Source organism: Pyrus communis, chromosome 5, assembly GCF_041283825.1.
Source record: "Pyrus communis isolate YQ-2024b chromosome 5, ASM4128382v1, whole genome shotgun sequence".
NCBI lineage: Eukaryota > Viridiplantae > Streptophyta > Magnoliopsida > Rosales > Rosaceae > Pyrus > Pyrus communis.
The window spans coordinates 12,002,703-12,030,100 of record NC_142569.1 but is presented as its reverse complement, the minus strand read 5'-3'; the positions used below and the strand labels follow the sequence as shown (position 1 = coordinate 12,030,100).

Below are 27,398 nucleotides of genomic sequence, written 5' to 3'. Positions count from 1 at the left end.
TATCTTTAAACATTTATTGAGCATGGAGTCCTTTCAACCATGTTATAGATGCAAAATAAACAAGGTTAAATCAAGAATCTTTAATCCACTTTCAAAACCAACAATTATACCACGTTTGATATCAATTATCACCAACAATTTATGGACACATAATGCAGCAACATATATTTATACATATTCAACCAGATAATGGAATTTCAGAAACAATAAAATATAACTTACCTTTTAATTACTGATTTCAAATTCTCGATGAAGATAGCGGAAGCGAATTTAGAATTTGAAAACATAAGATTTTGCATTTTGTGAAAACCCAGATCAAAACCTAACCCCAATCCGAGAAAATCCCATTCGGTTGTGGTTAAGAGGTTCCAACGGTCAAAATTTTCAATTTCAGAAAGAGCCGTTATTTTTGTTGTTTTCTACCACAGCCGATCTCATGGTCTCGAGAACCCAACCTCGATTTTCTATCAGGGCAAGATTTTAATGGTTTTTTTTTATATTTTTTTATTTTTATAAACACATACATCTTTTCTCCTTTACAAACTTGAACTCATGTTTGTATGTCTTGTGGCTCTGATACCACATGTAAGAATCTTATAGCAACCAAACACCAAGACCAAAACATGAACTACAAACATAAAAGGACTAACCCAAATATATGCACACAATAAACCAGAAAGTAAAACATACCTGCAACAACACCAGAACTTGAAGCCATTGCCGCAATCTCTCAGTGAACCTTCTCTTCTCTTGCAGAATGTTAAGGGCTCGACTCACAAATAGGTTATGGTTCAATATCAGCATTCAATATGTGAGAAGAGAGGCCACTATATATATATATATATATATATATATATATATATACATATAGACTTTTCCAAAATAGATCAGAATTTCCTATCAAAATCCTTATCGGAAACAAACTCTTGTTTCCGCACCCTGCAAACTAACCTTAATGCTAACCAAAATCCTTTTTTATAAAGGATCAGCATTCCTTTCATCAATAGGACTTTCCATCCTAATTGAATACCCATAACTGTTCCCAAAACTTCTCTATCTCATACTCGTATTCTTACAAATCCATCTTCCAACTTAAGGCACTGTTCAAACACACGGCCACTGATTGTAATGGAGTAAGTCGAAAGCCATTGCGAGGAGGCATGCTTTGGATCCTTTTCCACGCGTTGGACTTCAGGCTATAAACATTCACTTCATAACTAGCAACAACCCTATCCTCGTATACACAATTTCCACAAACAGATCTAGTGGAACGCCGTTTATCTACTACAAAACTCCACAATTTCCACATGTTTATAGTCATCATTAGCTGAATCATACCCGAATCCATAGTGCCCTTGCTTCTTCAGTTTGTCGTTCATCTCCGATGGCTGCTGGTGGTGCGGCTCAGAGGTGGTTGTACAAGGAATCATCTTGAACTTTAGAATGGACGGGTTCCACAAAGCAAAAGCTCTATTGTTGTCATAGGTGTGTTCAATGCATAACAAGCCATTAGAGTAGCCCAATATGCTATCACAAGATTGTTCCAACGGCGGCCATGCAATTTTCACCGCAGTCCCCAACGTATCATTGTCGTACAAAGGCAACGACAAGAAATGCATGGGATCATACAGATTAAGTATAATGGTGCGACAAAAGTTGGATTTGATGGTGATGAACCGTTGGTTGCGGATAGAAGAATTCCAAACTTTGAAACACACATGCATCGGATCATATCCTTGGGCTGCAGAAGCAAAAGGATCTTAAAGAGCAGGTCCAATGGGAGGTCTGACATTGTGACGCCGAAGAAGCACAAAGGAATAGAGCAGTGCATTGCCCCTTTTATAGGAGGGGAACTAGTCTTAATCAATTATCCAACTACGTTTGGGAAAACATTAAATAGGAAAGTAAATCTAATTGAATCTTCTTTTGACTAGAAGGAAATAAACCTGAAAATAAACCCTACCAATATAAAATTTCCTTCCCGATGCAAAAGGTTAACTACAAATCTAGCACTTTTAATTGTTTCTCATTGAATTCCGAGTAATGCTATTCATACTATGTTTTTATACTATATTTATATACCACATTAGGTGATATCTGATGTGAACATCTATATCATTTGAAAAATTTGCAAAACCCAAGGAAAGAAAAGAGAAAGACTTCTCGTATACCGCAATCATCATTTAATTAACTAGTTTTTTTTTTAATTATTAGTTTATTAAATAATGAACTAAATTTAAAAATATGATTAATTCAAATGATGTGGTTGTTCACATCAAATGCCACCTAAGGTTGTATGAAAATGAAAATGTGGTACAAAAACATAATATGAATAACATTACTCTTGAATTCTAGAACAAACACAATTGATAGTCACTTATTAATAATGAAAAATTACAAACATTCTCACTAGTTAGGGGGGAGAAGATAGACGAGAGAGGGGAGAAATAGCCGGTTTTGAAATAACCAGCCTTTTCTTTCTAACACAAAGCTTGATCTATTTTTAAATTTGAGCTCGGATTGCTTCCCCGCTTAGAGCTCCACCTTCCCTTTGTGCATTGCTTCCCTACTTAGAGCTCGCTTTCTTCTTTGCTCCCCCTTCCCTTTGTGCATTACTTCTCTGCTTAGAGCTCGCTTTCTTCTTTCCCCGCTTAGAGCTGGCTTTTTTCTTCGGTGGACTGAAGCCCTGCACATGAACATGATGGATAAATACTTGTAATTCCAAATAAGAAAAAAAAAAAAAAAATCAAAACAATCTGCCGTTCATGTAGTAAGAATAGGATCCCCTTCATGTATAAATGAGTATAAATTGCTTTCAAATCTATAATGTTATTAGATTTAAAATAAGTCTTTCAAATGCAGGTAAAAGTGGAGCCGTAGATTATTATCAACGAAACAAAATTCACAGAATGAACATTTGTTGTTTAGGATTGGCTTGGATGGGATAACTCACTACATTCAAAGAACGTTGAATGGAAAAATGGATGTCTACTTGCATTTTTTTGTCAAGGTAGAAGATGGATTAGCTGTGAAGAAAACTAATGCCTCCTAATCCCCACGAAAGTAGGATTGGGAGAGATAAATTTTCTTCATGGCTAATCCATCTAACTATCCAAAGCTAGACAACACAGGCCTAGAGGTACTCATCAACGAATTAATGTTAGAAGAAAATGATACACTAAACCCCACCTTACTGTTTGAATACATATATATTTCTTAGTTAACTTATAATCAAAGCTGTTCTCTAATACATCAAAATATTCCTCCAAAATAACCTACTTTAAAGATCATAGCACAAAAAGGGTTAGATTTTATAACGTATAAGTATCAAAAAGCAATCATAAAATCAAATAACTAGATAAAACCGTGAAGCTCCTGTTCATCATTTTCCCATGTCGACATAGCTAGAATACGATTCTAGGCTCTGAAACCCACAATTCAGGTAGATATATGCACGATAGTTATTAGGAAAGAAAAAAAACATGAACTAAAAATAATTAAAGTAGCTCAAACTCACCGGTGAGTAGACGGAAGCTTCTCTAGCTATAGCAAAATGAACATACCGCATCATCCCATTATAGGTTCCAAATTCTAGTCCTGTTGCAAGACAGACGAAGCGCTACAAGAGACATAAATTGAAAAGTATCAGTCCTAAAGGTTTGTTTAGGTTTCAACTAATTTTTCTTTATCTTCAAGACTTGCTAGCCTTACTTATTCAATTCTATCATAATCAGTACTATATATAGTAGCATGTCTTCGAGCATGCTAAAAGCCAAACGATCTAAGAAATATAGTTACAAGAGTGAACCAAATATTCAGATTAAAAACAAGGAAAAAAGAAAAAGTTAAAGCAAATTTCAGGGAAGTTGATCAAACATTTATAATTACCAACTTCCCTGCTAGCAATTCTGTAAAAAGGCTCAGAAATATAGTAGACCCATGGCAGATCTAGGATTTTCCTCAATTTAAGTTCATGATTATAAAAGGCAACATGAAACCTACAAACAGGGATCATTATTAAGTGTACACAAATGGTAAATTACAAACCTATTTATACGTTAAAACGGTTAGGGAACAAGAAGTTTCCGTTCCCAACGAGCTATTTTTTCAAGACCGTAAAAAATCTTGTGTCGCTTATTGGCAACACCTATCCAATATCAATTAAGCTCCTCAAATTTGACGGTTAAAGTACTTCAACATGTGCAGCTATTTGGAAAACGACATTCCTTAGATACATCTTAAAAATTTTATGAAAAGATTGACGGCTAAGAGACTTGCAGATCTAGGGTTTTGGGAGAGAGAAAACGGCTTGATTTATATGTTTTCGATACATAAAATATAATAGGAAAAGGACATTACTTAGATTCATGTAAAATACGTTACGACAACACTGAACTGAATGTTCAACAAACATATGCAATTCAACACGTGAAGCTATTTGAATTTTTTTAAACTTTAGATTCATCAAAAACATGTCACGAGGAAGCTGAACAGGATGTTCAGCGACCTGGTATCACGTACTGCTAAATATGTTTTTTAAACATTAACCAATCCCACAAGATTTAGTATGATCTGAGCACATATCTGCTAGATCACTAGTATATCTGTGCAAGTCCACGAGTTCTATCCCTTGAACACAACAATAATGAGCAACTCAATCTCAGCTTATATAACCTAATCCGTATCAATGGGCAAGGAGATGCTTATGCTGCATGGTATCAACTATCTACACCAAGAAGTTTCCCGAACAAAGCATGGTACTTATGCTTTATCGAAATAAAGATCAAAACAATTCCATGCAGTCAAAATATCAAAATTTTTATCATCCAAGCAAATTAAACAATTTAAAACACTGGAAAACCTTTCTCTTGTAAAGAACAACGAAAACTTCAGATCTGCACATCGAACTATCAAAACAGCTGTCGGGTAATCAAGTGAAAGTCTTTATTTCGTAGGATATTTTTCCATGCCTTACTCAATCAACATAAAAAAACTCACAATAACATCACTAAAATTAAAAACACATAACCATAAAAACAAAATCAAATTCCAACCCAAATCTTCAAAATTTAAAAAGATGATAAAAAGAGTAGAGAATTTGGAGTACCTCGACCTCAGTCCCGTCGTTCTCAACCTTCTTCCGCATCACCCAGCCCTCAGGAATCGCATAGCTTCTGGGCGATGCCATTGCTCAGGATAAGACCAACTCAACAAACTTCACACTCTGTGCAGCTCGACAACAAAAAAAGAGGAGCGTTTTATCCTTTAGGATTCGATACGAACAAGGTGGCAAACATGGTAAGCGAGGCCAGAAAGGGAGAGAGCTCGGTTGGCAAACACGTGGCGCCATGTTTTGGCGAGGATGTGAGAGAAGGTAACGTAATAAAGATGATGAGGAAGAATCTTATCTGGGTTTTAGCTGGTTTTTGAAAGAGAGAGGGAGCTGCGTGTTGTCTGTGAGCGTGAGGGGTGGAGAGAGAGAAACACAGAACGAGCCAAAGTTAGGCTTTATGGGAAAAGCAGCCGTTATACTGGTTTAACTTTGGTTGTGTGGAAAGTTGGAAACTGCTGTGTTAAACGGGCCAGGCCTAGATGGTTGGGCCATTAGAAGAGTCTAGACTAACAAATATCTTTCAAATAAATCTGAGAAATTGTTTGAAATTATGAACAAGCAAATCTAAATTGCGGAAATGATCGCTTTAAGAGAATTTCATCTATATGTATATTTTTTTTTTTACTAAACCGATATATTTGACACTAAGTGGAGGGCAACTTCGGTTAATCCATATAATGAGCAATCTAATTTGATATTGAATTCGCCATCCACGATATTCGAACCTAAGACCTCTCATTTACAAGTAAAAGTGAAGAGGAATATCACTAGACGGTAGTACTGAGTGATTTCATCTATATATGTTTTGTATATGTTTGATAAAAAAAATGTCAGTCATTTGATCGATATGGCATCACTATTTGAAAACGAAAATAAACCTTAAAAATATTTTTCAGCAACTTAGAAAAAGGTTCACTCAAACTTCCTAATTCTGAGTCCTATATCACATAGGGGATGCCATTACATATTTATTTTCGAAAAATTATCAGATAAATTATATTAAATGCATCGAAACTATAGAGAGAGATCCAAACTTTAGTGCAGAGAATGTACACCCCACCATTTTAATCTATTAAGATATTTATAGGGTAGTTCTATTAACAATCCACAGTTTTATGAAGACACCCTACACTTCAAAATTTTCACTTAAACTTCATTTTTACCTCTATTGGAACTTAAGGTTAGAAGAAAAAAAAAAACAACCATATAAACATTTGCCAGCAGCCAATCACCACTACACACCCATCCACTCACATGGCGCCACATTCTCTAAAGTTCATCTTCTTGTTCGTATGAATTCTATATGAATTCTCTGTAACTAATATATGGTATCAATTACCAAGGAAGCTACGCTTGTTGATTCATTCTCCAATTCTGATTTTCTTTCTGGATGTCTATGTTTTGCAATTCTCTTCACGGATTGTAGCAAGTAGAGAATACAACCCTAATAATGGGTAAAGACATTCATTTGCTTAAAGCTTTTTTTCTGTTGCGATTGTACAAACCCTATAATGTGGGGATTTTCTTTGTTAAACTGAAGTGAAGGATTATTACATACTTTTGCATTTTATTAGGGGACGAGGTTGGTGAGTTTGGGTGTTGGGAAACTCGGGGTTATATAGAGAGAGACGAAGAAAGGTTGGTGATATGGTGGCCGGCGAGGGCCAATGACGGAGATGACCGTGATCGGGTTTAGGGATGGGTGGCCATCGAATATGTTTGGCTTTCTTGTACATTGGCTTTTTTTTTTTTTTTTTGGTTATATTTTAAAATTTCCCAATGTTGGGTTTTGGAGAGATTTAGGACTTTTAGGGTTTCATGGTCTTTTGAACAATTGCGATTTTTTACTGTAGGGGCTTGAGACCTTCAATTTCCTAAAGAAATCGTACTTCGGAGTCGGAAGTCTCGGCATCATAGCTGCTTAATTGATTTTGCATCAGATTATTAAATTTTGGATTATTAATTGAATTGTCTCTGGAATTGCCATTTAGTCTTAATTTATCTCTTAAAACTGGTTTTGTCTCACTTTGTTTCCCATAACTGCTATTTTCAACTCATTTGGTCTCATTCCACTTTATTTTGTTAAAGAAACATTAAATTCAATGCTATTTTGGACATTTAACTTTCTACACACCATTTTTAATGGAATTATCACTAAAGTGTTTAATTATATATTTGAGAGATTGAATGTTATGTTAATCGGTCGTGAGTGGACCTGGAGAAATCAACAACATATATATTAGGAATCCAAAAACGAGGGCATTGTGATCAATTTCAGTCATAGGGAGGAGTACAAGCCGTTAGTGCTTCACACTCAGAGCCAAGCAGAATTTGTTGCTCCACAAGCTCATTCTCAACCACAAGTGCAAGCACCTTATGAACAAGCTCATGCCTAGTGGAACATGTGATTCAACAATGTGAAATTTTTGGTTGCAAATTGTGCACATTTGCTTTAGATGAATTTTTTTGGTTTTGGGTTTGCATAAGAAGCATATTTTGGATGGGATACCGTAATGGTTATTGTAGGATCATATGTTGTGCACTCGATCTAAGATCATTTTTTATAGGCGAAACTTGTAGTTAGCCCAATTTTGATTAGAAAGATATCTTGAAATAGGCTAGTCATATTTTCTTTCTATTGTAATGAGTATTTTTCAAGTGCAAAGTTTTCATTGAACCCGTACATAGATGTCTTGCAAATGAAATGACTCTAGGAACAAAATTGTAACCTTTATTTTGGTTGATATAATGATCGTATTTGAAGAATTCAATTAAAAGAAGAGTGTAAAAATTGAAATGTCCAAAATGCCCTTGAATTTAAGGTTTCCTTAACTGAATGGGTTAAAATGAGATCAAAAGAATTGAAAATGATAGTTTCAAAAGGCAAAGTGAAACAAAATCAGTTTGAATGGGTAAATTGAGACTAAATGACATTTTAAGGAGGCAATTCAATTAATACACCTTAACTTTTCAAAAAATAAAAAATAAATAAATTCAATTGCAATGTGAAAAGTGAACTTGACACATTTTGGAAAAAGGCAAGGAAATAAAATACAAATTCACTCTTAGGGTTCTCTGATTTTCATCATCAAGATTTGTAAATTTGGCTCTTTTCTTAGAGCGATCATCTACAAGAAGGATTTTTTTTTCTTCTTATAGCTGATCATCTACAAGGAGATGAAATTTTTAAACAAGAGCATCAAATTCAACTCGTGCAGTTAAGTTAGGATTTGAGAGGATTTTAATAGATTTTGAGTGATGGATTTCATAGGATTATGTAACTTCTACAAAATCCATATGGGTTTTGAAAGATTTGAGAAGATTCATATAACAGATTTCTATGGATTTTGATAGATTTTATAGCGTTAAATTTTGACTGTCAAATAAATCAAATGGTGATAAATGTACATAGGTCATAAATCTAATCAAATGAAGCTACATTTGATTCATGTTGGGGAGCTGCATCCTTGCTTTACCAAACAATAGCACATTCAGCTGACCACAATTTCATTCAATTTTTGATAAATATACCTAGGTTAAAAATCTAATCAATGAAGCTACATTTGATTCATGTTGGGGAGCTGCATCCTTGCTCTACCAAACAATAGCACCTTAAGCTGACCAAATTTCAAAAACAAATACAATTTCATTCGATTTTCGACAAATACAAAATTAGGTATAAGATAAAATGATCACAAGTCTGTGAAAGATTGTTGCTTTTTGTATAGATAAACAAAATTGAGCTTGAGATAAAGATTGTTGGGTTTTTTTTAGCTGCTAAAGCCATTAAATAAGGGGTTCCATAAAGCTTGAAAATTACCCCTCAAGAGAGGACATTAGTGTTAGAATATGAGCATGAGTATGAATCGGTAAACTTGGTTGTAGGATTAGAGATTGAGTAGGAAGTCTTGTTGGGAATGGATTTGTTAATCCATGTTGTAACTGGACTGCTATTTGGAAGGAATTGGTATTCTATATGGATTTTAATAGGGGAATCCTTATAGAATTTGGCTAAGATTGTATAGTATACATATGGTAGCCTCTGCTCTCGCAGTGAGTACTCAATATAAGACTAAGACCTATTATTAGTTGAGACTCTCGTTCACTGAAGAGAGGAGAAGGTGCACCACGACTTTGATGCAGAAATCAGGCATGGCAGTAGCTTCGAACTTTTCTACATGTATGTTTTCTCTCTGTGCATTGCTTTATGGTTTATGGTTCTGTGTTTTGATCACGGTAACTTGTTTTGCATGATCCTGGTGTTGTGTTTATGCTAACATGTGGTATCAGAGCCCATAGGCTCATAAATTATAAGTTCTGTGATTAAAACCAGTAGGTTCCAAAACATAAATAATATTGAGGAAAATATATCTTCGTTGCCGCGTTGGGGAATCGAACACGGGTTCTAGTATAATGCCTTGCGAATAACGACAAAACATGTTTGAAAAAAAAAAAAAATAATAATCGTTTGAGTTTCACGGTTGGATTTTCTGCAAATCCAAGGGAAGGGGTTTTCTTTCCGATTGGGTCTTTTCGATTAAGAACTTAACCAACAAAACATGCTTCTGGGTTATGATTTCATCAATCTTGCAACTGATATGATCAATTTGAATGGTTATTCCGCTGCGCTGTTTCATAAATTGGATCTGTGCAAGGTATGTTTGATAAATTGCAAAGTTTTATTCTTGCTTGCTTAAAAGTCCTTCTCCATATTGAGTCGAGGGTTTATGTTAGGTCTTAAAGGATAAGGCTTTGAAATAACAAAAACTATATGGATTCGATCGAATTGAAACTATTCTGTAGTAATTTAGACTTTGGGTGTTCGATTATGTGTTATCTGCAGTTATTTTGTAATCTGCAGAATGCTAATGCACCTTTATGTTTTCTGTTAAACCATGAATGATGGTTATCATGCATGAGACATCTCTTCACTGCCTGTTGTGCACACTTTGATCCGGAGTTGCATCAAATGGATGTTAAAATGGGGTTCTGCAGATTACAAAATAACTCAATGGTGATCTTCGAGAAGACATTTACATGGTTCAACCCCCTGGATTTATTGAAAGGGGGGAATGAGAATATGGTTTGCAAATTAAGGAAGTTATATACCCCAAGGACGGCCAGATTGATATCCGGGCAATTGTACTTGGTGATATGCCACAGAAAAGTTTTGAATTCCACAGGATGACTGATGTACGAGAACCACTTGATATTGCTCCTGGAATAACAGTGATGGATTCACTTAAGAGGGTGTTGAGACTTCCATTTGTTTGTTCAAAGCGCTTCTTGACATCCAAAGTAGACAAGTGTGTTATAGGTCTTGTAGTTGACCGATACTCAACAAGTTATTCTTTAATTCAGGTACAAAGAAGACTTCTGTAATCACATGCATGGTCCCATGCACTTCCATTCGCACTTTCCCTTTGCCTTGCACACTGAGACTGAAGTTGTTTCCCAGCTTGACTGACTCTCGGAAATTGGCATCCATTTCAATAAATGCTTCCTTGATACCACACATATGGTTGCTACACCCAGAATCAAGAAACCAAACATGCTCCATCTCAGCTTCCTTGACATCCACCTGCGCCATTAGCAGCATTTCTTCCTTTGTTTCTGCAAAATTAGCCTTAGAGTCCTTAGCCTTCTTAGGGCATTCCCACTGAAAATGCCCTAGCTCGTGACAATTGTAGCATTCCAGGATAAACTTGTCGAACCCAAATCTACCTCTTCCTCTTCCTCTTCCTCTTCCACGATAGAAGCCACGACCACCACTTCTTCCTCCTTGTTGGACTCCAGTGGTTACTTGGAGAGCTTGTTCATCCACCACATGCCGACTCATCCTTTGTTCATGCACAAGAAGACTGCTCTGAAGTTCATCAATGGATAGAGTATCCAAGTCATTCGACTCCTCGATCGAACAAACAACATAGTCAAATTTTGAAGTCATAGACCTCAAAATTTTCTCAATCATCACTATATCTTCCATTCTTTCTCCATGCACCCTCATCTTATTAGCTATAATGAGTGTTCTTCCAAAGTAATCATTGACAGTTTCTCCAGTTTTCATATGTAATACTTCGAACTCCTTTCGAAGTGCCTGCAACTGAGCACGTTTCACACGCGCTGTCCCTTGATACTTCTGCTTCAAGGAATCCCATATGTCCTTCGCCGTGTCCTTCTTCAAGATTGTTTCCAGGATTGAACGATCAATGGCCTGAAACAGGTAGTTCTTGGCCTTCAAGTCTTTCAACTTCAGTTCCTCTAGTGCCTTCTTCTGCAAATCACTAGAGTCATCTCCTTCTGCGACTGTAGTAATTCCTGTCTCCACCAGATTCCAATACTCCTTGGAACGCAAAATTTTTCCATAAGCATACTCCAGTGATCATAGTGCCCATCGAGCCTCGGGATGGCAGGTTGCACAAAGCTATTCTCGGATGTCATGTTCTTGTTCTCTTATACACACAACTGTGTTTGCAGATTTTTGGTCAGGCCCCGTGATGGGGCTCTGATACCAGATGTTGAAACTGAACTAGGTTAACGTAAAGCTTTTGTGAACACAAAGTGTATTGCACTGATAAAACTCGGGAGTATTCTTATTGAACTCAAAGACATCAACTAGCTATTATATAGCTTTACATCAACAGGAAAAATAAAATAACAACCCATGATAAACAAGCCCTAGAATCGTGGTAATCGACTAAGTCAAAACAGAAAACAAACAAACTTGTCCCTCAAGTGTAGGAGGGTTATTAGCACGTCCAGGAATAAACCCTAGAATAAAGGAGCCCTATCATCAAGAATCTCGGATAACTTCAACATATGTTAGGTCTTAAAGGATAAGGCTTTGAAATAACAAAAACTATATGGATTCGATCGAATTGAAACTATTCTGTAGTAATTTAGACTTTGGGTGTTCGATTATGTGTTATCTGCAGTTATTTTGTAATCTGCAGAATGCTAATGCACCTTTATGTTTTCTGTTAAACCATGAATGATGGTTATCATGCATGAGACATCTCTTCACTGCCTGTTGTGCACACTTTGATCCGGAGTTGCATCAAATGGATGTTAAAATGAGGTTCTGCAGATTACAAAATAACTCAATGGTGATCTTCGAGAAGACATTTACATGGTTCAACCCCCTGGATTTATTGAAAGGGGGGGAATGAGAATATGGTTTGCAAATTAAGGAAGTTATATACCCCAAGGACGGCCAGATTGATATCCGGGCAATTGTACTTGGTGATATGCCACAGAAAAGTTTTGAATTCCACAGGATGACTGATGTACGAGAACCACTTGATATTGCTCCTGGAATAACAGTGATGGATTCACTTAAGAGGGTGTTGAGACTTCCATTTGTTTGTTCAAAGCGCTTCTTGACATCCAAAGTAGACAAATGTGTTATAGGTCTTGTAGCACAGCAACAAACTGTTGGGCCCTTACAATTTCCTCTCTCTGTTGTTGCAGTAATAGCGCATACTTTTACTGACGTGACTGGAGGTGCATGTGCCATTGGGGAGCAGCCAATCAAAGGTTTGTTGGATCCAAAAGCTGGCGAGATTGGCTGTTGGAGAAGCACTCACAAATATTGTTTGGGCAAAGGTCACTTCTCTATCTGATGTTAAAGAAAGCGGGACTTGGATGTACGCAGCCAAGCTTGATGGGGAAGGAGCAGCTATGTATGATGCTGCTACGTCTCTTTCAGTGGCAATGATCGAATTGGTATTGCAATTGATTGGTATTGCAATTGATGGTGGGAAGGACAGTCTTTCCATGGCAGCCCATGTTGCAGGCGAGGTTGTTAAGGCACCTGGCAATCTTGTAATGAGTGTTTATTGCACTAGTCCTGACATTGAGGATGTTCCTTATCTAAAACAAGTTCTTGAGGGAGTTCAAGACCTTCTTTCTGACGAATTGATCTCTAGAATGGGTGTGCTCGAGTCTTTTGATCAGTGGGAGTAGTGTTAGAGACAGTTGCAATAATAAAGTTGAGAAGTGCTGCTATTGTGAAGTTCAAAGAGCTGGTATAGCAGTGAAGTTCTTCTCTTGAGTTAAGTTTTTTTGTTATGAGCTAGTTGTGTTCAGAAATTCAATTTTTGTAGTTGTTTGATATGATATATATACAAGTATATGTGTGATTTTTAATTCAGTTTGATGCTTTGAGAAGTCTTTGTGATTTGACTCAAGCAGTTGTTTTGAATTCTTGAGAATTGCAAGAAGACAGTTTTACTGTCTGTGATAAGCTTGATTGATTTCGAATTAAGTTGGGAAATAGTGGGAGTGGATAATTAGGTCCACTAAAATTTTCAGTTTGATCATAATGTTATATGTGCGGATTGGACATAAGTAATCTAGAAGCATTGGTTGCATATTGGTTGTGACTGAAAGTTTTTAGATTCTGTGTTTTGAAATGCACGGATAGATCGTTTATGATGTTACTCAAAAAACTTTGTGATCACCCTATTATAGTCTTAATCGAACTAGTTTTCTTGGTTCATAGTTGCTCAAGTGGGAGAATGTTAGAATATGAGCATGAATATGAATTGGTAAACTTGGTTGTAGGATTAGAGATTGAGTAGGAAGTCTTGTTGGGAATGGATTTGTAAATCCATGTTGTAACTGGACTGCTATTTGGAATGAATTGGTATTCTATATGCAAGTATTCCTTTAAATGTCTCTTCTTTTCTTTAGGAGCTAGGCTTTTGCACTATGTAATCACAATACTTCGTCCTTGAGCTCCTTCAGACCGTTTCGATGCCATATGAGAAATGATGCAACGCAACTTCATATTTATCCATACATGAAAAAATTGCAGAGATGAAGGAAGAAGACAAGCAAACAAAGTGGGTGGAAGGCAATGAGAGGAAGGGAGAGTCAGACATTCAAAGAGGTCTCTAGATATGAAATCCTAAGCTGTGAGATAGGATTCTATTTGGTATTGATTATACATACTTCTTACTCTCAAATCCCACAAAATCCACAACTTAATAAAATCCTACAAATTTTTAATTTTTTTAATACACCAAGATTTTGATGGATTTTAAAAATCCTTTAAAATCATTTTAGTTGACTACAATAGGATTTTAAAATCTCTTTAAATCCGAGTTTGACTATACCCTCTTTAGACTCACTAAGAAACAAAATATTTTAACACATTTAAAACTAAATAAGTGACTAACTCTAGGGTTTGGATTAACCTGTGAGTCTTTTGGAGGCGTTGTGATGGGGATAATCGGGTATCGGAGCTCTGAATCCCAAGAAAACCTCCATGTGATGGAATTCTGATCTGCATTGGATCTTTGGCGTTCGATTCGGAAGTATTACGCATCATGGTGCGGTAACGTAGACTGAGAAGTCTGTGATCAGCACCATCAGCTAAAACCCTAGCTTTATTTTCATGTTTTGATTTTGGAGGGAATTGAAGGAGTTTCATACGATCCCAAGTTTTGCCAGGAAATATTTGATCTTGTTGGCAATTGCTGTAGTAGGGGAAGCCTCTGACTTTTAGGTCTCTTTTTATCTTTAAAAAATTTTGAAAAAAAAAAAAAAAAAATCATTGTTTAGTGCCCATTTTACCGTCTCTACGGTATCTGTTTAACTTGTTTATTTTATTTTATGAAAATTTGTACACTATTTTCTTATAAGCACTAGTTGTGTTTCCCTTACAAGAAGGCTCCAGAAATCTAAATTTTATTGTACTTCAATATACAATGAAGATGAATGCTACGAACAATTATCTAAAAATAATTGTTTCTAATTTTCCATTCCACAGTATATGGTTTAGTATTGGGTTTTGAATTATGTTTTGGTGAAATAACTATGATTCGGAACATGTTAGATATGATATGATGAGAGAGATAAGATATAGACGAGAGAGAGAGATTGGGAGTAGAAAACCAAGCCATATATATTATTCTTGTCTATTTACAGGCTTAGGACATAGAAATATGCTAAAAAATTCATATTACTCATTGGCTCCAAATCAACAACCACATAATTAATAATATTAAAAAAAACATTAAAAGGAATTAAGAAGATTTTTTGGTGGTTAATGAATGATTTTAGATATTTTTCTTGAAAATTCAATTCTTATTGAGGCCAATTTAATGAACTAAAGAGAGAGAATACGACAAGAGAGAGTGGAGAGAACAAAGCGTACGAAAATTGTAGGATTATGTTTCTTTTATGCTAGTGCATTTATTAATTTATAGACTTAAATTCATTCTACCAGGAATTTACACAATCAAACATATGTTAAATATTAATATAACAATTCCATCATTATTTAGAAGAATTTCACGGGAAGAAAAAGAAAGATGTTGGTTTGTCTACGCAGCAAGTCCACCCGCAAGGATGACATGTAATCACATATTATCCAAACATAAAGGATATGGTGCACAGGTGTCATCACCCTAGTGGAGGCAACGAATCATCTCGCGTTGCCAGGATCAGATAATTCTGTCTTCCCCAAGAGCAATACAAACTCAGTTCATTCAAAGCCTCTCAATTTTTTGTCTTAATTTTATATCGATTAACTTCTGCCACAATCTTACCACAAACACACACAGAGTTTAGTGACTAACAGCAGCACAGAAACAAACATGGCTAGCTGTGGCATCGCATCAGCTGCCTCAGGCTTTGTGGTAGCACCAAATGTTGCAACCACCAACGCAGGCTCAACTTCTAGCCGAAATAGCATGCTGTTTTTCCCATCAAAACCCAGCACCAACACCAGAAGCAATGCTAGGTTTGTGACCAGGTCAGCAGAGGAAGCCGCTGCTCCGACGGCAGCCACCAAGACTGCACCAGAGGGGGAAGCTACCCCTAAGCCTAAGCCACCACCAATTGGACCCAAGAGAGGCACTAAGGTTAGTTCAAGTAAAAAAAAAGTAGTGTTCTTTTCTAGTATTTGTTTTAGTGAATTTTGAATGGTTTGGTAGTTGCAATTGGTGAATTGAAAAACCAAATTGAACCCAGAAAAAAATAGAGACTTAAAAGCACTAAGCACTTGCTAAAGGGCTTGTAATGAAGTTGTTAAGAGTGTTTATTCTCGCTTATGAGATTCTTTGTTTTGATCTTCACTCCCCCAATATCGTTTGTATAAAAAAAATATCGCTATAAGCTTATATATGCTATCTCAGTTAATTCTTAGCGGCTTAGAGGTCCAAGTATTTATTAGTCCAACCAGACTGAGTCACAAATGACACCTTATTATACATATGTCCTTTAGTACAAATTCTACGATAGAAAACGGTTTTATTTAGTTTTAAATTTTAATATGTTCAGCAATTCCAAAGGATCCCAAATTGAAAAATTGTAATGCTTCTAAGTTTCCTAACTAATATTATTGCATGAATATTAAAACATTGCCCAGTTTCACTTGGAGGCTGCAACTTTTCTATTTTTTGTATGAATAATAAGCTAATAACTTTATATACTTCCATTAACAGGTGAAGATTCTGAGGAAGGAATCCTACTGGTTCAAAGGCATTGGATCTGTTGTAGCTGTGGATCAGGTCTGACCTATCTCTCCCTCTCAATTAAAATGAAAATGAACATGGAAAATGGTGCGCTTTTCTCAAAATTTCCGTGTTTATATCCATTTTGCAGGATCCGAATACCCGTTACCCGGTCGTGGTCCGGTTCAACAAAGTTAACTATGCCAATGTATCAACAAATAACTATGCTTTGGACGAGATTGAAGAAGTTAAATGAGTTTGTAGTAGCACTGTAAATTGTAATCTTAATTAAATTCTCCTTCTATCAATTTCTTCCTAGTTGTTGGTGCCCCTTATTTTTGTACCATACTCTATGATTTCTTCTTCCCTTTTCTTAGTTATGTTTAAATAACCGCATGCTCAAAACCCCAATCGCCCAATCGATCGATATAAATTCATAGAGTATTATTGTATTTTCTAAAATTTCCACAAGGATTGAGGGCAGATTAGCTTCGCTATATTTTTGTCCATACAGCTCTTTCCAAGTATATAATATCACAAGAAAAACTATCTTACATATCATGGTTCCCTCTTTACCGTTGTATCTTTATCTCGCGATAAAGAGAGAAGTAGTGTATCAAACTGGTTTTTTATTTATGGAAAATGATTTATGCACTCACTTTTCTCCTTATACATTCTGACCCTTGTTTATTTTTATCGATTCTCCTTTCATTTATATCTAAAGAGCATAAACAAGCAAGCGTGTGCAAGGGGTGAAAAACTTGTGCAAATAACTTCTCTTTTCCATTAACAAAAAAGTCATTAAACAATTCCAAAGACGATTTCCAGAACCCAATAGGCAGGACTACTTGTTCAATCATAAGCATTTTATGTTTCAGAATGTGCAAATCCTTGTGGGCACCAGGATGTTTGTTTTACGTGTTTGGCCGAAACAAAAAACCATGTAGTTAAGCTTAAGCACCCAATAATGCAAGAGAGTTGGGAGATACTCGAAAAATCGATAAGCATGCAAGTGCTTATAAATGGCACATAACACCCCAATATTCTCGACAGACTGCAGAGTCATGACAAGTAACGAATGACTAGAAACTAACCTATGTCATAGCAAAAATTTCAAGTAATACAGAACTAGAAACTCATCTATACAAACGAAAAATATTTTCTTAAAACTCTTCCATCAAACCCGTCGAGGAGACCAGACCACATTGCCTTTACAGGTGGTAACTGCGCAACGAAAGCATTCCAAGGTGGGTAACCAACGCGACTGCCACGAATACGACCATCCAGGCGAAGAGATACATACATGGCCAAAAAAAAAAAAAAAATGATGTAGAATTACTCAAGAAGTGATCTTATGCGAATTTACCCATTGGTTAAAAGGAAAACTAACGAAATGCAAAAAAAACTATAGTTAAAAGCACAAACTATACAAACTGCCATAATAAGAAACGCTTACACGAGAGAGTCAGAGGTGACACCGGCCAGCTTCTTTTGTTCGTCCAACCAGCTACAATATCCAACGAAAAAATGAGTGTGTCTGACCAGATAATAAGAACTTGTAAATGATTAAATCATTTTGTTTTGAAAAAGGTTTACTTACTTGGTCCATTCAGTAACATAAATTGGAGTCAGCTGCCAGAGTCCTTTCCTCTTTGCAGTAATATTCTTAGCCTCTTCACTTTCTTCAAACTCAAAACTAGGTACGTTTCCATCCGTAGCCAAGGGCACAACGAGCACTCCTCCTTCCACAAGCCCTTCAGTGAAAAGCTCACTTCGATTGAAGGATTCTGTGATGAACGATGCAGGGCCTGCACATATTACCAGCTGAGCAATCCCTCTCAAAGAGCTAAGAGGAATGACTTTCTTTTCAGAAACACGAAGCTTAAGATTCGAAAGGTTTTCCTCTCGAGAGAGCCTAGCAATCTGTGCATCTTTGGCCTTGTTCTCCCTCAAATACAAAAATGCAAAGAGAGACACTGCTCCAAGGTCTGCCAAGACCCTTGGCAATTTCGGTGGCATCAAGTACTCTTGATGGATTTGTTATTGCTGCAATCAATTGTGTGGTTGCTATTAGTCCTCCTAAACCACCACTTGCAATGAAAGCAAGATAGAAAAACATTTGAACGGAGCGAAAGGGAGTGAGAACTTCACTCCTGATCCTGGTTGTGGAACTGAGGAACAAACAAACCTATGATTACAAGAAGCCTAATGTGTAAAGTAGAAGCTAATATAGCACAAAGCATTGGATTGAAAGGCAGAGAGTCAGAGAACCCAAGTTGCCAAAGATGTTGAAACCGGGAAAACCCCATTACTAGTCTATCTACTTCAATTTAGAACCAGTTCCGTTCACAGTACAAATAGGTAGAACTTATCAAATATCCCAGAAAATTGATGCAATGATCATGAAAAGTTCAAATTTGCAACACTATGGCACAACTACTACCAATCACAGACGTTCATTTGGTCATGTCCCTGTTAGGTTTTGAACTTACACATATCATGATAAGGATACCTAAACGTGGGTTCAAACCAATTAGGAGTCATGGCCATGTCAATAACTGATCTCCTAGAATTAAGGGATATGGGACGTGATAAGGATGCTTGCATTGCTCCACGTCAAAAGAAACTGATTGCTGCAGTTCATAGCAGTTGCTATCCAATCATCTTGATAGATGGAAGTTGGAGAAGTTCAGTTCGATATAATAAAGGATTCCCTGCTCACAAAGAACATGTTCTGTAATCAGGGTTCTATCACCATTGGAACATAAGGTCTTGAGTGAGTAGAAGAATTCTTATGTGTTACCAGTAAACACAGCCTGCACCAGGTCTTTCAGTTGGTGTTGCTGCTGTCTTTGTTGCTGGGCAGATGGGTTCTCAGGTATGGTCGATCTCTTTTTAATGCCAACTCTTGTAATGTTATATGTAAGATATGTTATTTGTGATCCTTGTTGAAGACTAACCAATTATAGTTCCTACATGTCCCAATCCAATTATCCAAGAAACATTAAGATATGGTGTAAGCTTAAATCCAAGGAAATATGCACTTGTAAAACAGGTTAAAAGCTTTTAATAAATAAGAAAATAACCGAAAGGACACTAAACAGGCAATAACAGGACACTAACTATGTTATGTATACACTTTATCGTCTGTCTAGGGTCTCCAATTATGTTTTTAATTAGAATTGGTAATCGATTCTATTTGTGCAGAACTCCCTTAAATGAATCATACGACACAATCATTCTCAAAATACTGGAAAAGGGAAGACCTGATTTCAGTAGGAGAAGTTTGCTTATCAGTTGCAAAGCATGTGATGGTTGAAGACTTATGCTTTGAGGTCTGCAGAGTGAGAAATGGTGCATTTGTACAAGAGAATGACCAGAGGATCGGTTCTGATTCCACTGCTGAGTTTGTAGTGAGTGTGATTTCGAGGTTTGAGGATGTGTAAGGGAGAGTTTGCAACAGAAGCCTTGGCCACCGCTTGAATTCAGAGTTCTTGTGTTGCTTTTTAGAGTTTGGCAATGGTTTCTTGGGAGGCCGTATTTGGATGAAGACAATACTGCCACCTCCCACAGCCCAAATGGTGGTAATTACAGCCAGTCTTATTTTCTCTGTTAACCTTTTTTTACTTTTGTTTGTTTCTTAGGAAAATAGAAAAAAAAAAAACACTTCCCCTGGAAACGGCAGTGTTTAGCAGCATGGGTTTAACACCATAGGTTTCTAGTTACAAGTGGAGAAATTTTTAAGTGTGACTAACTATTACTGTATCACGTTGTGTTATTGATCTACATATTATAATATGAATATGTGACATGATTAATATGTCATGAACACCGAAATTAGGAAATATATTAATAAATATATTTATTTGTTATAACATGAGATGATTAATGATATCATGAAGCAATCTGATTATACTCAATGGACAAATTTTTTATTGCGACAATCACACCACCACGTGTTGTTTTGTATTCCACGTTTTATAATGAGTGGATAACATTGTTGATATTTCATTGACTTAGTATAGTATTTTTAAATAAATATATACATGTCTTACTACAAGAAAATATGGTAATTGCAACACCCTTTCTACGACGCGTGATACGGCTCTCGCAATAACTATTAAATTTCATTATTTTCTGTGCGCTAAACTTTGGCGCTCTGTTGTTTGCGACATGAATGAAAGTTCCGTTGCACACACCTCTGTTGTGAATAAGTAGAAGAAAAAAAAAAAAAAAAAAAACACAACTGCGCGCTCTCATCTCCCTCTCGCTCTCAACCTATCTCCCTCTCTTCAAAGCATAGATCCTTCTTTGCGACTCTTGCCACAACCACTTATGTTGAGATACAATTGAACCAGGTAAGGATTAATGTTTCTTGTTCCTCTCTCAAATCTCAAATCTCCCATTTCCCTAACCCTAATATTTTTTGTCATCTCTTAGTTTTTTCTTTTTGTTACTAGAAATTCAAATTCAATCTCATCGCTTCTTATTCGGTAAGATTATTTGAGGAATCATCTTCTAATTTGTTTTTTCTTGGTGTTGTTTCATCAATTTTTCAAAAATTCCAGTCTTATCTATTCTCCATTAGTTCTCCCGTTGTTTAGGGTTTTTTTTTTTTTTTTTTTTTTTTTTTTCTTTTTTTTTTCTATGTTCAATTTCATCACTAATTGCTAATATTGTTGGAGGATTTTTTTGTAATTGGAGCTAGTCAAAGAAGTATGCTGGCTTGGTTTTGTTTATTTATTCTTTAATGGCGCTGGTGACTCATTTAGCAAGAGAAGCAGAAATTTGGGGGTGGATTAATTGGAGAAGGATGAGTAAGAAAGCATGGATGAATGCAGAGACAATGGTGGTGCTTTTGTGAAGAAGCACGGAATGGTCCGAAAAAAGGTGAGATTTGTAGAGGAAAATGAAAGAACTGTTTGGAAAGGAATGGTGAATGATGAGTTGAAATCAGAGCAAAAGGGAGGAGAAAATGGAAAGCGGGCCTCTAAGAAATGTGAGAATGGGGTGTACTTTAAAGGTAGAAGATAAAGTGGGGCATTCTAATGACATTGATACAGAGTAAGGTTTGCGAAGAAGCAAGAGAGTAGGTTATTTTCTTAGGGCCATAAAGGATCATACAAAGTAGGAAGAAAGAAAAGTAAATAAGCAGTCCAAGAAAGTAAGTAATTTGTAAATTCTATGTTTATGTCATTTGTTGTCAATGTTGTGATTTATAACGTAATTGATTTGGTATGCATACATAACTGGTATTCTATGTTTATGTTGTCATTTGTTGTGACTGTTGTGTAAAAATCTATGTTTATGTCATTAGTTAACGAAATTGCTCAAACTCGCCGCAAAGAGTGAAAGAAGAAACGATTATGTATTCCTTTCATACATAAATGCCATGCATTAATTTGCTCTATATCTTTTAATATTTCTGATTAGTAACTTACTAAGATGATGGATTAATTGAGTTCGTTTTGTTAGAATGGCCACCACCTTTTGAAGTGAGTTGTCTGAGTAGAATCCAGTAAATGACGTTTGATTTGGTCTTGATATGGTTTAAATATTTCAATAAGTGTTATGATGTCATCCACATTCAACCATCATGTGTTTGTAGTGAGCTTCTTCTACTAATTCGTGTATGTTAGACTATTAATTCTATTATTACATTAAGAATTACTCCACTATTTATCTTTAAGAAATGTAGCTACTTTCGTGTTGTTTTGCTGTAATAACTTGGTCTGTATAAAAGGTTGATCTATGTTATAAATTGGTGTCTTACTGTTCCCCTCCATCTTTGTTTCTTGTGTTTTTTCCCTTATTTTGTTCCTCTTTCCCTAGAAATTGGCTTGGTTGGGTAAAGGCTACTGCTAAGGTCGAGTGAAATCAGATGTTGCTGGGATGAGTTGCATCAAAATTCCACTATAACAGGTAATACATAAAATTTCTAGGTTGAGTTCCATTTCTTGATATGACATCTGGTTATAAGCTCAGTTATAGTTGTATCAGTGGTATTGAAATTGTTCTTATGAAAGTAATTATATAAATGCTGGCGTTGCGTCGTTTGTTATAGTTGTACCAGTGGTCTGCAAGTTACTTTTGTTCCTTTGTCATTATTGATATCATTTTTGTGGTAGTAAATTCTTGTCAACTACAGAGACTGGAAGATGAAGAGGAGAGGCATAAAGTTTAGAAGGAAAGCACTCGAGGGGATCTCTTGCTTGGTCCGACAGAGAAGCATTGGTCTGATGTAGTATTATAGACTATATAAATGTCTAATCATGTATATGTGTTTAATTACTCCAAATGAAATACATTACAATCTTAAAGATTCCAAATAAGTGTTTTTCATTTTGTAAATTATGAATTGTAACATTGGTTTGAATTTCATTTTAGTTTGAAACTTGTAGTACAATTTCACATGAATTTTTTCTGTTGAAGCTGTTAAAAAATATTGTCATTGGTGTCCAATTTGACACCCAATATTTTTTTTAAACCTGGTGGCAATTATTTGCGACACGTTACTTGCCGTCCCGTAGTAAATAGTATATAGCGTTGCATATAATCGACCAACATTTACGATGCACAGTTAATGCGATGAGTCACTTGCCGTCACAAGCCCGTCGTAAAAGGCCTATTGCGACGCTTTTGGCAGATTTTGTGATGCGTTTTTACCATCCCAAAAGGTCCTTTTTGGTGGATTAAACTGATAATATAGATGTAATGTGTGACAATTACACTGAAAATGTCAAGAGTTATGCAATTCACAACTTATTTAGAATAACAACAATTATTATGATTTCTTTTTCTTAATCCACTTACATATATGGCTAAAAAGATGCAACAAGAAAGCAATTCACGGCCTGGAAGCAAGAATCATCTCCCTCTTCTGCTTGTAATACACAAACATTTGATCTACAGGCTGGAGGCTCTTTTTGATTGCTGGGTTTTCCCTAAAGTTGTTAATCCAATTACATAAGCAAGGGAACTCACTGGCTTGCAGCACTTTGACACCAACCACTTGTTCAATCACTCCAAAAGAGGAGGCTATAAATCCCAAGGCCAAGTCAGCCAACCCAATTTCATTGCCACCGAAAAACTCCTTCTCTCCCAGAGCTTGCTCTTCCAAGATCTTGAGTAGATCTCTGACTTCTTTTGCAGCCTTCTCATGTTCTTCCCCATCAGCCATAAAGAATTTAGCAAATGGTACGCTCTGCTTGATCACACAAATTGAAATTTGCATTTGATTAGTAATGACTGAAAAGGCAGAAACTCCAATAATCTATAGAAGCAATATAAGTTATGTTGTCAGACTGTAAACTTATATGACAATATATAAATATATATACGACATTGCTTGACATATATAATGATCACCTTTTCGTCTATAAACTTCGTCCAGAACCGCGCCAACGCTCTCTCATGAGGGTCATCAGAAAGGAGGGGATTCTGGGGCCAAGTTTCCTCAATGTACTCGAGGATCACACTGGACTCAGCGATTGGCTTCCCGTTGTGAACGAGTACTGGGATCTTTTTGTGAACTGGGTTGTAATGCAAAAGCAAATCACTCTTGTTAGCCAAATCCTCTTCTATGTATTCATACTTCACACCCTTGAGCTCTAGAGCCCATATCACTCTGGAACTATATGGACTAGGCCAAGCTCCAAACAGCTTCACTTCTTCCATTTCTTGTTGAGTTCTTTGCGTTCGTTAAATGTTTGTATTCGGCCTCCTTATACAATATGATTCTATGAATAAAGCTTTGAAATATCCTTTTGGAATAGTCAACCGGATGTTGCATTGTTTCTTCTTGGTTTCCTTTTTAACCAATTGAGATGATTTTTCAAGCAATTTAGGTGTGGCATATTAAGAATAGTAATGGAAGAACCACGCGTTCATGTATTTGAAAAGTTGTCTTGAGCTTGATTACCTTAGAATATACAGGATTTCCCATCTAGCTATTGTCTGCAGACGGCTGTGGTCCTTTGGATATCTTATTTAACAGGCCAAAGAGGCAATCTTTCTGCTATTCTCAATTTTTTATTGAAGATATAAAGTTTCATGTCGTCTTGTAGAATTAAATAAAAGCTATAGATTGAGAACAATATTGATATTTATCAACTTCCTGTTAAATTCCAAACAGCAGCTTCACTTCTTCCAACTTTTTTTCTTGTTTAATTTGTATTCTTAATTCCTCAAGCCCTTGGCCCCCTTTTATGTTATGATTCTTTGAATACATAAAGCTTTGAAATTTCCTTTGGAGTTTAACAGGAAGTTGCATTGTTTCTTCTTGGCCTCCTTTTTGACCAAATGAGATGACTTTTCAAAGTAATTTGAGTGTTCCCCAAGAACACCAATCTTTCTCTGCCAAGTATTTAACTCCAAGAGCCAATTGTGGATTATGTACACGAATTTCCAATTTTTTTTTCCAGACAGGATAACAATTTAATGTTAAATATTTTGAAAGATATTTTACAACGGGCTAATGCATTTATAGCATAGTTATGTCAAATATAACTAATGTGAATATAACATTGAATATATTATCATTCAAACGTTGAGATGGTAAACATTGTTAGTTAAATTCTCAATATATATAGTCAATTTAAAGAATATAAATAACAAACTCAAGATTTGTTTAGTTAGATAAAAGAAAAGTATGTATAAAAAAGAAAAAAAACGAAGAAGTGCCAAGATAGGATGGTGAAAGAAATGTGAATGGAACGAGACTCACACCATCTCCATTCGTCCTTTTCCTTTCCTCATTTCTCCTATCCCACCAAAAGCTCATAGAGACCTATAAAGCTAACGCATTGGTGAGAGCAAATTAGGAAGAAGAAAAAAGCAAGTAGTTTACAAAAATGGAAGAAGTGAAGCTGTTAGGAGCATGGCCTAGTCTCTTTTCTTACAGAGTCATATGGGCTCTAAAACTAAAGGGTGTCAAGTATGAATATGTCGAAGAAAATCTTACCACCAAGAGTGAACGTCTTTTGCAGCATAACCCAGTTCATAAGAAGATCCCTGTTCTCGTTCATGGCGGAAAACCAATCCCAGAGTCCACTATCATTCTTGAATACATTGAGGAGGTTTGGCCACAGAACCCACTGCTTTCAGATGAACCTTATGAGAGGGCCATGGCTCGGTTTTGGATTAAGTTTGGAGAGGACAAGGTGAGAGTCATTCAAATTTGTTCACAAAATTTTGAGTTTAAGTAATTCAAATCTAGACTCGCTTTAGATTTATTTTATTTTAACAAGATGCTCATATTCTTAATTATGAACACATCTCTTTGCGAACGTATTTGATATAAAAATGTGGTCAGCATAACATAATTGTATCTCCAGGCGATATTTATATTTGGACTACAATCTCAATCCTAGAATTCTAGAACAACCACTAGACAAAAATTTGGCCACATGTATTTAGAAAATGTGACAAATTTTAACATGACACGTTATAAGTGAGTAATAGTCTCATAATAAATTTTGTTTTGGTGTCCCTCTAATCTATTACAATTATCCTAAGCATGACTTGTTTACTAACTTTTTATTATTTTCTTTATAACACATCTTAACAGTAGGCTAACTACATATTGAAAATAATCCTGTCGTCAAATCTGTTTACCAAATAATTTGAAATGTTTCATGGATTCACATGTGTATAGCTAATCAAATATCAAATTGAGCCTTGCAGAGTTCAGTTTTTATTGCATATTTTCAATCAATTGGTGAAGAGCAGGAGAAGGCAAAAAACGAAGCCCAAGAAGCGTTGAAGACAATAGAACATGGACTTGGAGATAAGAAATTTTTTGGAGGGGAGAAAGTTGGGTTGGCAGACTTGGCTTTGGGATGGATAGCTGGTTGGCTAGGAGCTATGGAAGAATCAGCTGGTTTAAAGTTGCTAGAACCAAATATGTTTCCTCACTTGCAAGCTTGGATACGCAATTTTAAAGAAGTGCCTGAGATCAAGGAGAACACCCCTCATCATGATGAATTGTTGGCTTATTTCAAATCCCTAAGAGAGAGGTTCATTGCATCAGCAAGATCATAGCCTAGTTTTTAAATCGAATTTGGCTATTGTTAGTCGTCGTCTTCTATATGCACATGAGCTCAGACAGTGATGCATAATAGATTTCGCGGTACATCAACAGTCAGAAATTGCTCATGAACGCTGAAGCATACTTTTGAAATATACCATGCATGCTTTTCCTTTTCAAATGCTATTAGTATATGTTTAATTAACTTTATATTTGTGAGAAAAGTATATGAATGTGGTCAGCATTTCAAAAGAGGGCACGATATGATAATATATATATATATATATATATATATATATATATATATATATATAAGAGGCCTTTACGGGATCTTCGTTTTTTTTTAAATAAAGATTAGTTGTTGGGTCCACACTACATTGAATTTTAACGATTCGAGATGGACCTCATAGATCATATTTACAAAATATTAGCCAAATAAAAAATATTTGAGATATCTCATTTTTTTTTCCTCAAAAGACAAGACTTTATTAAATTCTAATTAAAATGTTTACATCTTCAGCTAATATGTTAAAAAGGAACTCAAAACTAATACAATCTCATCTAAAAGAACCTCCAGTTTTTTGAACTCGAGAATAATATTTGAGAATTCTAATTGAGTTCAAAGAAATTGACGAACACTTTGTTTTATAATAAACAATGAAAATTCATTGTGATAATAAAATAGGCAACTGTCTTCGGATTAAATTGAATTTTTGCAAGGGTGATCTATGAATCGAGACTTACAAAATGTACGGTTCAGATCATTGAAATTCAACGTGGAGTAGATCTCACAACC

The 27,398-nt window shown here is 35.8% G+C and overlaps 5 protein-coding genes, 1 long non-coding RNA gene and 2 pseudogenes across 11 annotated transcripts; 4 read left to right on the top strand and 4 right to left on the bottom strand.

Moving 5' to 3' along the window:
* Positions 1-1,277: 1,277 nt before the first annotated feature.
* LOC137724773 (F-box protein CPR1-like) lies at positions 1,278-1,619 on the bottom strand. Its single transcript, XM_068463470.2, has one exon. The coding sequence runs from the start codon at positions 1,617-1,619 to the stop codon at positions 1,278-1,280; it is 342 nt and encodes a 113-aa protein (XP_068319571.2).
* Positions 1,620-2,309: 690 nt separating this feature from the next.
* LOC148696774 (uncharacterized) lies at positions 2,310-5,308 on the bottom strand. The gene is made up of 3 exons (XM_088693262.1): positions 5,108-5,308; positions 3,518-3,619; positions 2,310-2,686 (listed from the first exon to the last, which is right to left on the bottom strand). Exons 1-3 carry the CDS (start codon positions 5,186-5,188, stop codon positions 2,567-2,569), a joined length of 303 nt encoding a protein of 100 aa, XP_088549388.1. The 5' UTR covers positions 5,189-5,308; the 3' UTR covers positions 2,310-2,566.
* A 6,167-nt stretch (positions 5,309-11,475) lies between these two features.
* Positions 11,476-13,390, top strand: LOC148696773 (putative phosphoribosylformylglycinamidine synthase, chloroplastic/mitochondrial pseudogene; annotated as a pseudogene). The gene has a single exon (XR_015962619.1). The product of XR_015962619.1 is annotated as a putative phosphoribosylformylglycinamidine synthase, chloroplastic/mitochondrial pseudogene (transcript).
* Positions 13,391-15,410: 2,020 nt separating this feature from the next.
* LOC137725226 (photosystem I reaction center subunit IV B, chloroplastic) lies at positions 15,411-16,938 on the top strand. The gene is made up of 3 exons (XM_068463846.2): positions 15,411-15,984; positions 16,567-16,632; positions 16,727-16,938. The coding sequence occupies exons 1-3, from the start codon at positions 15,718-15,720 to the stop codon at positions 16,829-16,831; spliced, it is 438 nt and encodes a 145-aa protein (XP_068319947.2). The 5' UTR covers positions 15,411-15,717; the 3' UTR covers positions 16,832-16,938.
* Positions 16,939-17,561: 623 nt separating this feature from the next.
* Positions 17,562-20,287, bottom strand: LOC137724772 (protein LOW PSII ACCUMULATION 1, chloroplastic-like; annotated as a pseudogene). The gene is made up of 5 exons (XR_015962136.1): positions 20,283-20,287; positions 19,842-20,192; positions 18,176-18,746; positions 18,032-18,082; positions 17,562-17,839 (listed from the first exon to the last, which is right to left on the bottom strand). The product of XR_015962136.1 is annotated as a protein LOW PSII ACCUMULATION 1, chloroplastic-like (transcript).
* A 652-nt stretch (positions 20,288-20,939) lies between these two features.
* On the top strand, positions 20,940-22,926 carry LOC137727156 (uncharacterized). 4 transcript variants are annotated; one of them, XR_015962617.1, is made up of 3 exons: positions 20,950-21,739; positions 22,408-22,497; positions 22,724-22,926. It is a non-coding gene; the product is annotated as an uncharacterized LOC137727156 (long non-coding RNA). The 4 variants fall into 4 exon arrangements; XR_011067734.2 differs by having other exon boundaries at positions 22,704-22,926; XR_015962616.1 differs by having other exon boundaries at positions 20,940-21,739; positions 22,408-22,926.
* Positions 22,927-23,306: 380 nt separating this feature from the next.
* On the bottom strand, positions 23,307-24,451 carry LOC137726931 (putative glutathione S-transferase). Its single transcript, XM_068465886.2, has 2 exons — positions 23,944-24,451; positions 23,307-23,779 (listed from the first exon to the last, which is right to left on the bottom strand). The coding sequence occupies exons 1-2, from the start codon at positions 24,250-24,252 to the stop codon at positions 23,423-23,425; spliced, it is 666 nt and encodes a 221-aa protein (XP_068321987.2). The 5' UTR covers positions 24,253-24,451; the 3' UTR covers positions 23,307-23,422.
* A 775-nt stretch (positions 24,452-25,226) lies between these two features.
* On the top strand, positions 25,227-26,874 carry LOC137726929 (putative glutathione S-transferase). Its single transcript, XM_068465884.2, has 2 exons — positions 25,227-25,736; positions 26,260-26,874. Exons 1-2 carry the CDS (start codon positions 25,428-25,430, stop codon positions 26,614-26,616), a joined length of 666 nt encoding a protein of 221 aa, XP_068321985.2. The 5' UTR covers positions 25,227-25,427; the 3' UTR covers positions 26,617-26,874.
* The last annotated feature ends 524 nt before the right edge of the window (positions 26,875-27,398 follow it).

Excerpts from the sequence above, each read along its gene's own strand:
- LOC137724773 (XM_068463470.2), bottom strand. The coding sequence starts at position 1,619 with ATGCATTTCTTGTCGTTGCCTTTGTACGACAATGATACGTTGGGGACT.
- LOC148696774 (XM_088693262.1), bottom strand. The coding sequence starts at position 5,188 with ATGGCATCGCCCAGAAGCTATGCGATTCCTGAGGGCTGGGTGATGCGG. Across the intron at positions 3,620-5,107 it reads ACGACGGGACTGAGGTCGAG|CGCTTCGTCTGTCTTGCAAC; the intron begins GTACTCCAAATT and ends TGTCTCTTGTAG. Across the intron at positions 2,687-3,517 it reads AAGCTTCCGTCTACTCACCG|GGCTTCAGTCCACCGAAGAA; the intron begins GTGAGTTTGAGC and ends GTTCATGTGCAG.
- LOC137725226 (XM_068463846.2), top strand. The coding sequence starts at position 15,718 with ATGGCTAGCTGTGGCATCGCATCAGCTGCCTCAGGCTTTGTGGTAGCA. Across the intron at positions 15,985-16,566 it reads GACCCAAGAGAGGCACTAAG|GTGAAGATTCTGAGGAAGGA; the intron begins GTTAGTTCAAGT and ends TTCCATTAACAG. Across the intron at positions 16,633-16,726 it reads CTGTTGTAGCTGTGGATCAG|GATCCGAATACCCGTTACCC; the intron begins GTCTGACCTATC and ends TCCATTTTGCAG.
- LOC137726931 (XM_068465886.2), bottom strand. The coding sequence starts at position 24,252 with ATGGAAGAAGTGAAGCTGTTTGGAGCTTGGCCTAGTCCATATAGTTCC. Across the intron at positions 23,780-23,943 it reads CGAAGTTTATAGACGAAAAG|AGCGTACCATTTGCTAAATT; the intron begins GTGATCATTATA and ends GTGATCAAGCAG.
- LOC137726929 (XM_068465884.2), top strand. The coding sequence starts at position 25,428 with ATGGAAGAAGTGAAGCTGTTAGGAGCATGGCCTAGTCTCTTTTCTTAC. Across the intron at positions 25,737-26,259 it reads TTAAGTTTGGAGAGGACAAG|AGTTCAGTTTTTATTGCATA; the intron begins GTGAGAGTCATT and ends TGAGCCTTGCAG.